Source organism: Choloepus didactylus, chromosome 4 (assembly GCF_015220235.1).
Source record: "Choloepus didactylus isolate mChoDid1 chromosome 4, mChoDid1.pri, whole genome shotgun sequence".
NCBI lineage: Eukaryota > Metazoa > Chordata > Mammalia > Pilosa > Megalonychidae > Choloepus > Choloepus didactylus.
Window position 1 is genome coordinate 165,132,359 of NC_051310.1, and position 16,295 is coordinate 165,148,653.

The following is a 16,295-nucleotide window of genomic DNA, read 5'->3' on the forward strand; positions in this document are numbered from 1 at the left end:
TTTGCATTTATTATTTAATGATTAATGATATTGAGCCCTTTTTATGTCCTTAATGGCCATTTGTATTTCTTCTGTTGTGACATGTCTGTTCAAATCGTTTGTCCATTTTTTTATTGGGTTGGTTTGCTTTTTTTATTGAGCCATAAGAAGTTCTTTATGTACCCTGGGTACTAGTCCTTTATTAGATACAGTCAATTCTCATTATTCATGGTAGCTATAATCTGTAAAGTCATTGTAAATGATTAACAAATACTGAACCATTGCCCCTAGGGGAGATGCAAAATTAGGGAAATTCTTGTGAGCCTCTGGTCACATTTCATCCAACCAATCAGTACATAACCTTGTTTTATATATGTTTCTATATAAAGACACCTTATATCTTTTGCTTCCACCTTTATTTTACATACAGTGATTCCTTAGGAAGTTGTTTCACCAGTCTTTTAGAGACTGCCCCATTTACCACACCTAGAAATAGTATCATTACCTTCAGAACATTTTAAAGCAACATTTAAAACCCCTCTGAACATAAATTTAAACAAGTTTAATGGTAGTTGCATTTGGGAGGGGGCAGGTAATTGAACTCATTAACAACGTGTTGGTTCGTTAACATGAACCTATAGCCAACAGCAGTATAACTCAAGCCTGAAAGAAGCTTATCTAACACATGTATTTTCTCTGTAAGGCACATTGCAGCCTTTCTACACTTGGGAACACTAAACAGCACTTCAGCATTATGCTTGGGGGCCATTTTAAACAGTAAAATCACAAAAAATGCAAAAAAAAAAAAAAAAAAAAAAGGCACTGAATATACCATGAAAAGAACACTTGTTTACAATGTGCGAGTTGAATCAAGAAGGCAGAACATTGCCTTGTTGACCTCAACTGGGGAACATGCACAGTGAGAGACTTAATTTCTCACTGTTCTAACCATGTCTGCAAATGACCACAAAAGTGATGGAAATATTGATTTTGGGGTTACATATCTGCAAGGAGTCTAATTCGCAAATGTGGAATCTGAGAATGAGACTTGACTGTACGTGTTTTGCAAATATTTTCTCTAAGTCTCTGGCTTACCTATTCATTTCCTTAATGATGTTTCTGATAGGAAGTTTTTATTTTAATAAAGTCTAATATATCAGCTTTTTTCCTTTTTTAGTTATTGCCTTCTGTGTCATGAGAAACATGTACTTATCCCAAAATAATAAAGATATTTTCCATGTTTTCTCCTAAAATCTTTATATTTTTCCTTCTAAAAACTTTGTCATTTTAGCTTTTATCTTTAGGTCTGGGATCCATCTCAAGTTAATGTTTGAGTATAGTTTGAAAAAGGGGTCAAGGTTCATTTATTTTCCATATGGATATCCAAGTATTCCAGCATCATTAGTTGAAAAGACTTTCTTTTCTGCATTGGATCTCTTTGGTACCTTTGTTGAAAATCAAATGACAATATAATTGTGATCTATTTTGGAAATCTCTTAAATCCCGTTGTTTTACTTGTCCTTTTGCCAGCACCATACCGTATTGATTAGTGTAGCTTTACACCATTAACTTCTTCAGCTTTGTCAACTTTTGCAAGATTCTTTTCAATATTCTAAAAGCTAGCACTATCCAATACAACTTTGTGTGATGAAGGAAATGTTTTGTATCTAAGCTGTCTGTATCAGGGTTCTCTAGGGAAACAGAACCAACAAGAGAGATCTGTAAATGTAAGATTTTATAAGTGTCTCACACAACTGTGGGATGCATGAGTCCAAATTCCGTAGGGCAGGCAGTGAACTGGCAACTCCCATGAAGGTGTTCAATGAATTCCTCAGAAAATACTTCACTGACTAGCTGAAGAGGAAGTGAAGGTCCTCTCTTTTTCCCTTAAAAGTCTTCGACTGATTGGATTAAATCCAAATGATTGAATTCTCTCATTGCAGAAGATATGCCCTTCATTGATGTGATCAGTCACAGATGCAGTCAATTGACTGACAATTAATAAACCAGCCTTCTGGTTTATTAACCATCCACAGATGTCCTTACAGTAACAGGCCAGTGCTTGCTTGACCAGACACCTGGACACCATCACCTGGCCAAGTTGACACATGAACCTAACCATCACTCTGTCCAATACAGTAGCCACTAGCCACTGGTGGCTGTTAAGCACTTGAAGTATGATTAATGTGACTGAGGCAGTGAAGTTTTAATTTTATGTCATTTTAATTAATGTACATTTAAGTGGCTATACCATGGTTAGGGGCTACTGTATTAGACAGTGCAGTACCCAAGTCCTTTATATTATTTCCATACAAATTTTACAATCATATTGTTGATTTTTACCCCCCAAAAAATCTGGTGGGATTATGGTTAGGATTGCATTGAATCTATAGCTCAATTAGGAAAAAAATTGAAATCAGCAGAATCCACAAACATGGTATATCTTCTTCATCTATTTAGGTCTTCTTTAATTTCTCTCAACAGTGTTTTGTAGTTGTTGGGAGACAGTTCTCCATAGAGCTCACATTTTTGCATATCTCGCAAGTACACTGAATGCCTTTGTATTTTTGAGGATGATTGTTTAGCATGCAGCCTGGGAAGAAAAAAAAAATAGTGTCTCTCTCCAGAGCAAAAGGCAAAGACCAGATACTTACTGCCCATTATAAAAAATCTAGATTCCATAAGCTTGGGATTCCTTTTCTGTAATTTATCCTTCTATGTATGCAGGCAACACCTGGCCCTCTTCATGCTGCCCTGTGGAAATTGGGGCCCAGAGAACTGGTACTATTGCTATTGCTCTGAGTAATAAAATAGTTTGTTTCAGACCCAGAAGTCTCTTTTCTTCTGCCAGCATTCATGAAAATGCAGCTAGCTAACTTACTTTACAAATAGGGTAAAATCTCAGACCTTTCAAAACTCTTGATAGTAGTCTTTAGTGTAAAGGTCTTGTACTTCTTTTAACATTTTAATCCTAAGTATTTTATAATTTTTGACAATTGTAAATAAAATTTTTTTAAATTTAATTTTCCAGTTTACTATTAAATATAAAACACAATTGGTTTTGTATATTAATTTTATATTTTGCTGCCTTGCTAAATTAAATTCATTTAGTTCTAGTGGCCATATGTAGATTCCTTATGATTTCTTACATAAATATTCATCTCATCTACAAATAGAGACAATTTTACATCTTCAAATCTTTGCTTTATATTCGTCTCCTTTGCACTAGTCAGTAGAATATTGAATAGAAGTGGTGAGATTGGCACTCTTACCTTACTCTTATTCTTAACAGTATGTTCAATATATCACCATTAAGTATAACATTAGCTCCAAGCTTTTTGGAGATGCTGTTTATCAAGTTGAGGAAGTTGTCTTCTCAGCTCTAGTTTGCTGAGAGTTTTTATAATAGAATAAATATTGAATTTTGTAAAACACTTTTTCTGCATGTCTTAAATTGCATTTTTTTTCCTTTCTTCTGTTAATTACATTAGATGTTTTTTAATGTTAAACCAACCGTGCATTCCTGGGATAATCCCACCTTGGTCATGTTAACTGTTAAGGATTTTTGCACCTCTGTTCATGAAGAATATTGATTTGTAGTTTAATTTTATTGTAAGAGCTTCGTAACATTTTAGTATGAGGTTTATACTCAATTCATAACACTATTTGGAAAGTGTTTCCTCTGTCCTCTTTCTAATTTAAATGTTTGGATGACTCCACCAGTGAAATCATCTGAGCCTTGAGTTTTATCTTAATAGGAAGAGTTTTCATAACAAATTGAATTTCTTTTCTAATTTTACTTTTTGTTTTGATGAATTGAATTTTTCAGTGAATTTTTCCATTTCATCTGAGTCATCAAATTCATTGGCAGAAAGTTCTTCCATAATATTTCCCTATTATTTATTCAATGTCTGTAGGATCTGAAGTGATTATCCCTTTTACATTCTTCATATTAATAATTTGTGCTGTCTCACTTTCCTTGGTTAGGTTTGCTTAGTGGATTCTCAATGTTGTTGATCTTTATAATGAAACAAATATCGTCTTCGTTAATGTTGGGAATCGTTTGTTTTATTTTTCATTGATCTCCACTCTTTATTTCCTTCTTTCTGATTACTTTGAGTTTACTTTGCTCTTCCCTTCCTAGCTTCTTCAGTTGCAACCTGAAGTCATTACCTTTAGATGTTTTCTAAAATTAACGTTTAAAGCCATGAAATTAAAATTCCTGCCAACATTTGAATATTTGAATATTTTTAGATTAGATAATAGTACTGTGTCAATCTTAATTTCCTTGTTTTGATAATCATATAATGTACGGTTAAGTAAGATGTTACTTGAAGAAAGTGTTTAGAGGAAATGCTTAGAACAATGTCCACTGCATAGGATTGCTTAACACATTAGCTATTAGTATAATTAATTTTATAAGCAATACGTAATAATATAAGTAATCTGTTTTTATAAGTAATTTATTTCCTAACATTCTCTTGTCTCCTCACCTATTCCTTTTTTTTTCTCACCCCTGTGAAAAGTATTCTGAGCTTGTATATTTTTTAAAATAAATAGGATCAGATTTAAAAAAAAAAATTTCCTGCCAAGTTGCATTCCAAAATTTTGCTTTATTATTTTCATTAACATTCAGTATGAAATCTTTTCTAATATACTTTGTGATTTATCCTTTGGTGCCTGTATTATTTAGAGATATATTGTTATTTTCAAGTATTTGAGGGTTTTCTAGATATCTTATTCTTCCTAATTTCTTATTTAATTCCCTTATGGTCAAAGGACATATTACATATAATTTCCTATTTTGCTTTATGTATTTGAAACTCTCTTATTAGGTACATACACCTTTATGATTGTTACGGCTTCCTAATGAATTGACCCTTTTATCATTGTGCAATAATACTATATATACCTCATCTTGATGTCTACTCAATCTATTAATATATCCACTCTAGCCTTCTTATGCTTTTTCCATATATTTATTATCAACTTATCTATGAATTCATATTTCAAGTAGAAGTCTTGTAGGCATGTAGTTGGATCTTGCTGTTTTTTAACCATTCTGGCAATCTCTGCCTTTATTGGAGTCTTTAGTCTGTTAACATTTAATATAGGTATTGATACGATTGGGCTTAGATCTACCATTATACTAATTGCTTACTGTTAGTATCCTTTGAGTTTCCTCCTTTCCTACCTTCTGGATTATTTGAATACTTTTAAGAATTTCATTTTAATTCATCCACAGATTTTTTAAGCTATATTTCTGCATTATTATATTAGCAGTTCTCTAGAGATCACAATATATACATCTTTACCTGTTTGTAGTCTAGTTAGAATTAATATTGTGCCACTTTGCTTTAAATGTATAAACCTTGCAATCATATAGACCGATTCTTTCAGCATTTATACACTGATTGTCATATTTTATTCTGAATGCATCATGAGAAATAGACATAATAATTGCTACCTTAAACAGTCATATGTATTTTAAAGAAACAAACCTTTTGCATTTACAATTTCTAGTACTTATCATCCTTACTTTTAGTAGATTCTAGTTGCCATCTGTTGCCATGCCCTGAAGCTTGAAGAATGTTTAGCATTTATTATAGTGCAGGTATGCTAGCAATGAGTTCTCTTCATTTTCATTTTTTGAAATTGTCTTTATTTTGCCTTTATTCTTAAAGGATATTTTTGCTGTATATAGAATTCTGGATTGATAGCATTTATCTTCTAACTTTAAAGAGGTTTCTGAAGGGAAATCAGCAATCATTCAAATCATTGTAGCCCTAAATGTAGGTAGGTCCTTTATCTCTGCTTTCAGGATTTTCTCTTTATCTTTGGTTTTCAGCACTTAGATTATGATGTATTTCTGTTTTACAGGAATACTTCATTTTATTGCACTTTGCAGATATTGCATATTTTACAAATTGAAAGTTTGTGGCAACTGTGCATCAAGCAAATCTGTCAGTGCCATTTTCCCAACAGCACGTGTCACTTTGGGTCTCTGTCACACTTGGGTAATTCTCACAGTATTTACATTTTTCCATTATTATCTGCTATGGTGATAAGTGATCTTAGATATTATTATTTTAATTGTTTTGGGGTGCCACAAACCACACCCCTACAAGACAGTGAATTTAACCAATAAATGTCCGTGTTCTGACTGCTCCACTGACTGGCCATTTTAACAGGTTTCTCCCTCTCCTTGGTTCCCCCTGTTCCATGAGACATGACAATATTGAAATTAAGCCAATTAATAACCCTGTTAATTCTGTTCTATTCAAGTGAAAAGAAGAGTCACACATCTCTCACTTTAAATCAAAAGCTATAAATGATTAAGCTTAGTGAGGAAGGCATGTTGAAAGTCAAGACAAGCTAAAAGCTAGGCCTCTTGGCCAAACAGCCAAATTGGGAATGCAAAGGAAAAGTTCTTGAAGGAAATTAAAAGTCCTATTCCAGTGAACACATGAATGATTTGAAAATTGCTGATATGGAGAAAGTGTTATTGGTCTGTATAGAAGACCAGACAAGCCACAACATTCCTTTAAACTCTAATCCAGAACAAGATCCTATCTCTCTTAAATCCTGTGAAGGCTGAGAGAGGTGAGGAAGTAGAAGAAGAAGTTTGAAGCTAGCAGAGGTTAGTTCATGAGGTTTAAGGAAAGTAGTCTCCGTAACATAAAAGTGCAACGTCAGCAAGTGGTGATGTAGAAGCCGCAGCAAATTATCCAGAAGATATAGCTATGGTAATCAGTCGTTATAGTTTGCTAATGCTACCAGAATGCAAACCAAACACCAGAAATGGATTGGCTTTTATAAAGGGGGTTTATTTGGTCACACAGTTACAGTCTTAAGGCCATAAAGTGTCCAAGGTACCACATCAACAATCAGGTACCTTCACTGGAGGATGGCCAATGGTGTCCGGAAAACCTCTGTTAGCTGGGAAGGCATGTGGCTGGTGTCTGCTCCAAGTTCTGGTTTCAAAATGGCTTTCTCCCAGGATGTTACTCTCTAGGTGCAGCTCCTCTTCAAAATGTCACTCTCGGTTGCTCTTGGGGAGTCCTCTCAGCTTCTCTGGAGCGAGAGTCTGCTTTCAACAGCCATCTTCCAACTGTCTCTCATCTGCAGCTCCTCTCTCAGCTCATGTGCATTCTTCAACGTGTCCTTTTTGGCTGTAGCAAGTTTGCTCTCTCTGTCTGAGCTTATGTAGTGCTCCAGTAAACTCATAAAGGCCCATGCTGAATGGGCAGGGCCACACCTCCATGGAAACTATCCAGAGTCATCACCCACGTTGGGTGGGGCACATCCCCATGGAAACACTCAAAGAATTACAATCTAATCAACACTGATACATCTGCCCACACAAGATTGCATCAAAGATAATGGTATTCTGGGGGACATAATATATTCAAACTGGCACATTGGTGAAGGTGGCTACACTAAACAACAGATTTTTATGTAGACAAAACAGCCTTCTAGGATTTAGGAAATAACAAGAAAGGATTTAGAATATTACACAAATTAGTTGATAAAGCAGTGGCAGAGTTTGAGAGGATTGTCTACAGTTTTAAAAAAAGTACTACTGTGGGTAAAATGCTATCAAACCATGACATGCTAGAGAGAAATCTTTCTTGAAAGGAAGAGTCAATCAATGTGGCAAACTTCAGTGTTGCCTTATTTTAATAAGGGGTACAGCCACCTCAACTTTCGGAAACCACCCTCCTTATCTTCAGTGGCCATCTACATCAAGGCAAGACTCTCTACCCCCAAAAAGACTATGACTTGCTACAAGGCTCATATATGATGGGTAGCATTTTTTAGTAATAAAGTATTTTTTAATTAAGGTATATACATTGGTTTTTTTAGACCTAATGCTTTTGCACACTTAATAGACTACAGTAGAGTGTAAATGTAACTTTTATATGCACTGGGAAACCAAAAAATTTGTGTGACTTGCTTTCCTCGCCTTATTGCAGTGGTCTGCAACTGAGCCCTGAATATCTCCAAGGTATGCCTGCATCCTGCTTTAGAATCACTGAGCTTCCTGAATTTATAAATTTATGCTTTCACCAAATTTAGGAGATTCTCAGCCATTTATTGTCCCAGAAGTACCTGAAAATTATATTCTTCAAAGTGGAATGCTGTTTTATCTCTGGTTTCATTAATCTTTCCTCTGTTATGTCCATTCTGCTGTTTACCCATTCAATGGATATTTAATTTCAGATACCATTTTCTAGTTCTAGAGCTTTCATTTGGTTCTTTTTTATAGTTTCTCTTTCTCTGCTGAGATTTCTTATCTTTTGATTCATTGTAAGCATATTTTCTGCTACTTCAGTGGAGATAGTTTTTATGGCTGCTTTTAAAATTTTGTCTTCTAACTACAGCATGTGGTCAACTCGGGGTCAATCTCCATTGATTGTCTTTCCCCTGGAGAATGGGCTCCATTTTCAAATTTATTCATATATTGAATAATTTTGGATTGTATCCTTGACATTGTGAATGTCATGTTTTGGAGACTGATTTTTATTATATTCCAATGAAGAGTGTTGATTTGGGGGTTAGCAGTTATCAAGATTGGACTCAAACTTCAAACTCGGTCTCTCGGACAGCAGCAGCAGCTCAAATCTGACTTCTTTGCCCTACTCACCATTGGTTTGGTGATTTAGGAAAAGTCCGTACAAAGAATTTAGGGCTCCCCCTCTCTGGCTCTCTCCTTTCCAGAATTCCCCATCAATTTCCAGTGGCTGTGGTAGCCCCAAACTCTCTGGTGCTTTACATCAGAAAGACTGCAAGTTTTCTGAGTTTTCACTGCCCAGAATACCACCATGACCTGCCTTCAGGCTAAGTCAAAAAATCAGGGTACTGAAAGCAAGGACTTGAACAGATATTTGCAAACTGATGTTCATCGCAGCAGTATTCACAATTGCCAAAAGATGGAAGCAACCCAAGTATCTATCAGCCAATGAATGGATTAACAAAACATGTATACATACAATGAAATATTACTCATCCATAAAAAGGAATGAAGTCCTGATATACACATCATGGATGACCTTTGTAGACATCATTTGAGTGAAATAAACAAGACACAAAAGGACAAATATTGTGCGAGCTTACTGATTTGAAACAATTAGAATAAGCAAACTCAGAGTCAGAATCTAGAATATAGGTAACTAGAGCATGGAGTAGAGATAAAAGTGCTTGCTTGACCAAACCAAGCCTAGCTGACATGAACTTAACCATCACACGTAAGATACGTCTGCAACATATCACTTACTCCCCCAGTGATACTGCCTCCTTCCAAGTGTCATCTGCCCTCCAGAATCTGCCTGCTTTCATTCACTCTCCATTTCTTTCAGGTGGTTGGTTTTTGTATTTGTTTAGAGTATATAATTGTTATCTAAGGAAAAATTGGTCCAATAGGAGTTTACCCGGCCTTCCCAAATTGGAAGCTTTTTCTTTTCCTTTTGATGGTCTAAATATATAAAATTAAAATATATGGAGAAGAGAACTTTCAGCAATGAAACTTCACATTACATTTTTCTTTACGTTTTCATACTGAGTTAATAGTAATTTATTTCCATGGTTTTTGTTTTCATGAGTTGAATTTCCACCTGTAATGTTTACACATTTCTTTACAGTGACAGTATTTATTATTATTCATGGTACTATTCAGTTTTAAAATATCTATAAGTGAACATTAAATTAAACCTAAGTTTTACCATGATTAAAGTGTGAATTTTTCAGATGTTTACAATTATGTTTGAATGCATAAGCTGCTTTTGTGATTTTAAAAAAAGTTTGTATGATTTGTGTTTCTCTTTTGTTTTAGCTGTCTCAACTTGGACAAAAATAACACAGAAGAACCTTAATATAAGAATCTACTTGGAACTTGGATAAATGTAAAAAGTCAAAGTGTCACATGTTTCCTTCTCTGTAACAATGTCCTAACAATAAAACTTAATTTTTAAAGAAATCTATTCATAATATAATGTGTACTGATTATAAGAATAAAGCTTTCAGAAATAAATCTTTTAAATTGTACATTAACTCTCCTGTTATGTTTCACAAATGGGAAAGTAAGCACTTTGGAAGGAAGAAAAGCTCTATCTGAATATTAATTTAAAATATCAATATAATAACTAATAAGCTATGATTGAATCTGGTGAAAGTTTAAGAATATACAAATCTGACTTGTCTGATTCATGAATCTCTTACCTATATGCATTTTAATTGTAAAACTACCACCCCATGGTTTGTTGGTTTTCCAGGTTACCCCCAGGTTTTAAATAGAGATTTAAAGTCTTTTTAATGCCTCTTGAGAACCTCCTGGCCATGCATACATTTTACCACATAAAATCCTTTCTTACTCAAACACTAACAAGATCTGTAACAGACAAATACAAAACATTTATACCATAAAGTTCCAAATAATAGATAAAAATAAGTATTAAATTTGGTTCTACGCTTCCTGGAATGCAACAGGCAGTATTGATCAATCATATAATTCAGGGTGTCCATGGGGCACTTAAAGTTTTCAGTAAGTAATATGGAACAGACGTATCGTATGTGTGATGGTTAAGTTCATGTCAGCTAGGCTTGGTTTGGTCAAGCAAGCACTGGCCTGATTGATTGTTACTGTGAGGATATTTCATGTATTTCAATCATCAGTAAGTAGATTGCATCTATGGCTGATTACATCTACAATCAGCTAAGGACATTGCCTTCAACAATGAGAGAAGTCTCAGTCAGTTGAAGGCCTTAAAAGAACTGATGATTTCAGCAATCAGAAGGAAGAATTTCCACCTCTACTTTGGCCAGACAGCCAGCTTCTGTTTGTGGCCTGCCATAAAGAATTCAGACTTGCCCATTCTCAAAGTTGTATGAGCCAGTCCTATAATAAATCTCATAGTATTTGTGTATTTCTCCTGTTGGTTGTTTCCCTGGAGAACCCTGACTAATACACTATGCAACCAGTTAAAAGAAAAGCCAGTGACTTAAAAATGAGAAACACACTTAGGTTATGTATTAGAAAATATTTTCTACTGAAGAATACTTTAAAATGAACAACAAAAACACTGCATATAAGTAAGATGTATTGATAAGCTAAAAGAAATTTAAAGGCACCTTTATAGTCCAAAAAAAAAAGAAAAAATTGCTACAGTAAACATCCATAAAATCAACATGAAAAAGTAGACAAAAGTGAAATAAAGAGCAGAAATTAGTGAAACAGAATCCAATGCAATAGAGAAGAACAAACCTCTGACAAAACTGATCCACAATACCCTAATATCAGAAATGTTTTAAGGGACATTACTATTAATATTGCAGATTTTTAATAGGTAAAACTCAACTGTTGCTTTCTGCCATGATAAGTAATAGGTACCAGATTTACACTCTGACCACAAACAATTTAACAATTGGACAAAATATATGAAACAACAGTCCTTAAGACATTGTACATCTGGCAATGAAAGGCTGTGATCCTGAGAGACAGGAAACAAACAAGGCAGTTTCTATGATTGCCTTAGCTTACTGCCCAGAGAAAGTTTCTGAACTGTGGTGCAAGAAGGAAGAACCAAGGTTGAGCCCATCAGTACCCTTGAGTTGAGGAAACAGAGCTGGGATGCAGGGAGACAAGGATGGCTAGAACTTTCAGTGAAGAGTAAGAGAGATGAGGGAGCTTCATAAAGCTCTGGAGATCTGCATAGGGCTGTCCTCTATTATGCAGCAGAGTACAGATCAACACAGCAGCTGAGGAAATTACCCAAGCCTGGGGAAAGAACTACCCAAAAGAATTCAAGGAAACAGTACTCAGAGCTCACATAATGCCTGGAACCAATCAGAATGGGAAAACATAATTCCAGGGAATCTCATTAAAAAGCAAAAAAAAAACAAAACAAAAAAAAACCTCAGAAATAATTTGCCTTAGTAGTGGGGAAAAATCACCCCCAGACCATATACTGCTCTGCTCCTATGTAATAAGCTTTAAAGCAAGACTCAAAAAAATCAAACCATTTCCAGTTTATTTTAAAGTTTAATAATATAGCAAAGTGCTCAATATTGATTTTATTTGCTTTTTACCTATATTTGGAGTAGTGTAAAAGATCAAACTTTGGGGGGGGGCAGGTAAGATGAAATGTCCTTTAATACTTGAGCAAAAAATTCAAACATTACAATGAACTTTTCTTTAATAGGTAGGCAGGTAGGTAGGTAGATAGATAGATAATCTCTTGTATCAGCCAACTTGTTCAAGTAGTCTACATGTACTGGGTGATGGGATTATAAGAACAAAGCTCAAGAACATCTATAGGTGTACAGACATATCCAGTATCCAAGAAGGTAAAATTCACCTGTGGCATCCAATCAAAACTTACTGGGAATGCAAAGGAACAGGAAACCACAACCCATAATGAGGATAAAAGTTTAGGCTGAATGAAAAATGTCACATATGCAAGAATAAATAGACAAGGACATAAAAGTATTTACTGTTATTCCCTATGTCAAGAAGCTAGGGGAAAGACTAAACTTGTTAAGGAGAGATGTGGAAGATATTAAAAAGACCCAACATTTACTTCTAAAGAACAATACCTACAATGTCTGTATTAGTTTCCTATTGCTGCTGTAACAAATGACTACAAACTTAGTAGCCTGAAACAACACAAATTTACTTACAGTTCTGGAGGTAAAAAGTTTAAAATGAGTCTTCCTGGGCTGAAATCAAGGAATGGACAAGGCATTGTGGAAACACTAGGGAAGAATCCATTTCTTGCCTTTGCCAGCTTCTAGGGGCTGCCTACTTTCTTGGCTTTTGGCCCCCTTCCATTTCCAGAGGCATCAATGGCCAACCAAGACATTCTCGCATTGCATCACACTGACAATCATTTTTTTGCCTTCCTCTTCCTCATTTAAAAGACCCTTCTAATTACACTGGACCCACCCAATTAATCCAGGATAATCTCTTTATTTTAAAGTCAGCTGATAGCTTAATTCCATCTTTACAGGTTCCAGGGTTTAAGATGTGGACAACTGGGGGAGGGGGCATTATTCAATGTCTGAGATAAAAAAAAATTCACCATATAGGATTAACACCAGATTAGGTGTTTGTGCCAGTTTGGAGGTATTATGTCCCCCTAAAACACCATATTCTTTGATGCAGTCTTATGGAGCAGATGTATTAACGTTTGATTGGATTATTTTCATGGACATGTGGACCCTGCCCATTTAGGGTGGGTCTTGATTTAATTACTGGAGTCTTATAAAAAGAGCTCACAAACAGAAGGACCTCAGAGCAGCTAAGAGTGACATGTTAGAGAGCAGCTGCAGCTTTCAGAGACATTTTGAAGACAGCCATTGAAAACAGACTGTTGCTGATACTAGCCCAGAGTTTGCCCTGAGAAGCTAAGCCTAGAGACATTTTGGAGAACACCATTTTGAAATGCAACCTGGGAGCAAGCAGACACCAGCCACGTGCCTTCCCAGCTAACCAGGTTTTCCAGACGCCATTGGCTATCCTTCAGTGAAGGTACCCTATTGTTGATGCCTTACCTTGGACACTTGACAGCCTTAAGACTGTAACTTTGTAACCAAATAAACCCCCTTTTAAAAAGCCAATCCATTTCTGGTGTTTTGCAAAATGGCAGCATTAGCAAACAGGAACAGTGTTGGAGAAGAAAAGGTAAAGTGAACTTGTAGCAATAGGGACTATCCAAAATTAAACTCAGCAAAAAGACTGGAAAAGATGAACAAAGCATCAGTGAGCTGTGAAACATCAAGGGGAGAAATATGCATGCTTCTGCAGTGACCAAAAATTGGAGGAAAGGGAACAGAAAAAATACATGAAGAAATAATGGCTATTTTTCCATATTTCATAAGAACTATAAATCCACAGATCCCAAGAAACTCAATGAGCTCCCAGCAGAGGAAAAAATTTTTCAAAATTACACCAATGCATAATCAAATAGTTTAATATCAATGATCGAGAGAAAATCATAAAAGGAGCTAGAGAAAAGTCACATTAAATACAGATGAAAAAAAGATTAAGAGTTCTCATCAGAAACAAAAGAAGCAAAATGAACAGTGAAATAACATCTTTAAAATAGGTAAAGGGGAAAAAAGGCTATCAACCTAGAATTCTTTACTGAGGAATATATCTTTCAAAAGTAAATGTGGAAGGAGAACCAGAGAAGATGGCAGCATAGAGAGGAGTGGAAGACTTAGTCCTCCCCCCCCCAGAACAATTCATAAATGACCAAAAAACTAGTAAATAACCTGGAATAACAGCGGGGAGACAAACGTGACTGCACTCATCATCCACCAACCTGAATTGGGAGGAATGTCCAAGATTGCAGCATAAAATCTGTAAGTAAAACCTGTGGATCCAAGCTGTGAGCCCCCTCCTGCCATAGCCCGAAGTGCAAAGCCTTGCGGTGCTAGAGAGCAGTACTTTCACAGCGAGAAAATATAGCTCAGCTGAGCTCCAACTGGGGTTTTAATTAACAAGCATGAACTGCTCAATACAAGTTAGGAATCCCCAACAAGCAGACAGAGGCTTTCAGTGGTGACTGACCTTGGAGAGCCGGAGGGTGGCTGTGGACTGGCCCTGATGGGGGCTTTCTGTCTCTTTTTCAGCTCAGTGGAGAAAGCCTAAGCCATTTTCAGTTCCCAGTGCTCTGACCCAGACAAGTGTGGAGATAGCACAGGCAGAGTCTATTCAAATGCTAATGACCTCTCCCTAGAGGGGGTATCTTCCCTAAGAGGAAATGGTGGGGCCCAGCCCTGCTACCCACCCTCCATTCTGAACCAGACCCCAGAGCCTGGGGGAAAGCAGCCATGGGCCACACCTCCTTACACCAGTCTGGAGCTACAGGCTGACAGGCACCACCTGCTTGGCAGAAAAGCACAGTGACTTGAGGCCTCACAGGGTTAACAGTCTTCTAAGACACCCTCAGGGAGACGTGATACTATTGCCTCCTTACAAGACCTTAGCCCATTTAGGTCTGGGAAAACCTTACTGGGGTAACCAAGGAAATCAGATGCCTAGACAACAGAAAACTACAACCTACACTAAGAAAAATGAAGTTATGGCCCAGTCAAATGAACAAAGTTACATTTCAACTGAGATACAGGAACTTGAAAGACTAATACTAAGTCAATTCAAAAAGTCTAGGGAGGATATGGCAAAAGAGATGGACCATATAATGAAAACACTGGGCATACATAAGGTAGAAATTGAAAGTTTGAAAAACCAACTGGCAGAATCTATGGACATGAAAGGTGCAACACAAGAGATGAAAGACACAATGGAAACATACAACAGCAGATCTCAAGAGGCAGAAGAAAACCCTCAGGAACTGGAGAACAAGGCACCTGAAAGCCTACACACAAAAGAACAGATAGAGAAAAGAATGGAAAAATGTGAACATCTCTGGAAACTTAAGGACAAAATGAAAATCAGGAATGTACATGTCATTGGTGTCCCTGAAGGAGAAGAGAAAGGAAAAGGGGCAGAAGCACCAGTAGAGGAAATAATGAAAATTTCCCAACTCTTATGAAAGACATAAAATTACTGATCCAAGAAGTGTGGCATACCTCAAACAATACATCTGAATAGGCCTATGCCAAGACACTTAATAATCAGATTATCCAATGTCAAAGATAAAGAGAGAATCCTGAAAGCAGCAAGAGAAAAGCGATCCATCACATAGGAAGGCAGCTTGATAAGACTATGTGTGGATTTCTCAATAGAAACCATGGAGGCAAGAAGGAAGTGGAGTGATATATTTAAGATACTGAAAGAGAAAAACCACCAACCAAGAATCCTATGTTCAGCAAAACTGTCCTTCAAATATGAGGGAGAGCTTAAAATATTCTCTGACAAACAGACAATGACAGTTTGTGAACAAGATACCTGCTTTGCAGGAAACACTAAAGGAAGCACTGCAGAAAGAAAGGAAAAGACAGCAGTGAGAGGTTTGAGAGAACAATTTTGGGAGAGAGTAGCACAGCAGTGTAAGTACACTGAACAAAGATGACTGTGATCATGGTTGAAACAGGAAGGTTAGGACCATGTAGGACACCAGAATGAAAGAGGAAAGATAAAGACTGGGACTGTATAACTCAGTGAAACCTACGGTACTCAACAATTGTAATAAAAGGTACAAATACATTTTTACATGAGGTAAAACGAATGTCAACATTGCAAGGTGTTAAAAATGGGATAGGATTGGGGGGAAACACAATCAATGCAAATTAGAGACTATAATTAACAGAAACATTGTATTATACTTCCTTTAATATAACAAAGGCAATATACC

The 16,295-nt window shown here is 36.2% G+C and overlaps 1 protein-coding gene across 3 annotated transcripts in view; it reads left to right on the plus strand.

Moving 5' to 3' along the window:
• Nucleotides 1-10,023, plus strand: part of SCFD1 (sec1 family domain containing 1) — a 187,270-nt gene extending 177,247 nt beyond the window's left edge. For 2 of the 3 annotated variants that reach the window (XM_037834729.1, XM_037834731.1), the window contains exon 25: nt 9,812-9,955. In XM_037834729.1, the coding sequence (XP_037690657.1) occupies nt 9,812-9,835 (24 nt within the window). In that variant the 3' untranslated portion in view covers nt 9,836-9,955. Of the gene's footprint in view, nt 1-7,955; nt 7,988-9,811 lie in introns of all 3 variants that reach the window. The other variant, XM_037834730.1, reaches the window with a different exon arrangement.
• Nucleotides 10,024-16,295: the final 6,272 nt, after the last annotated feature.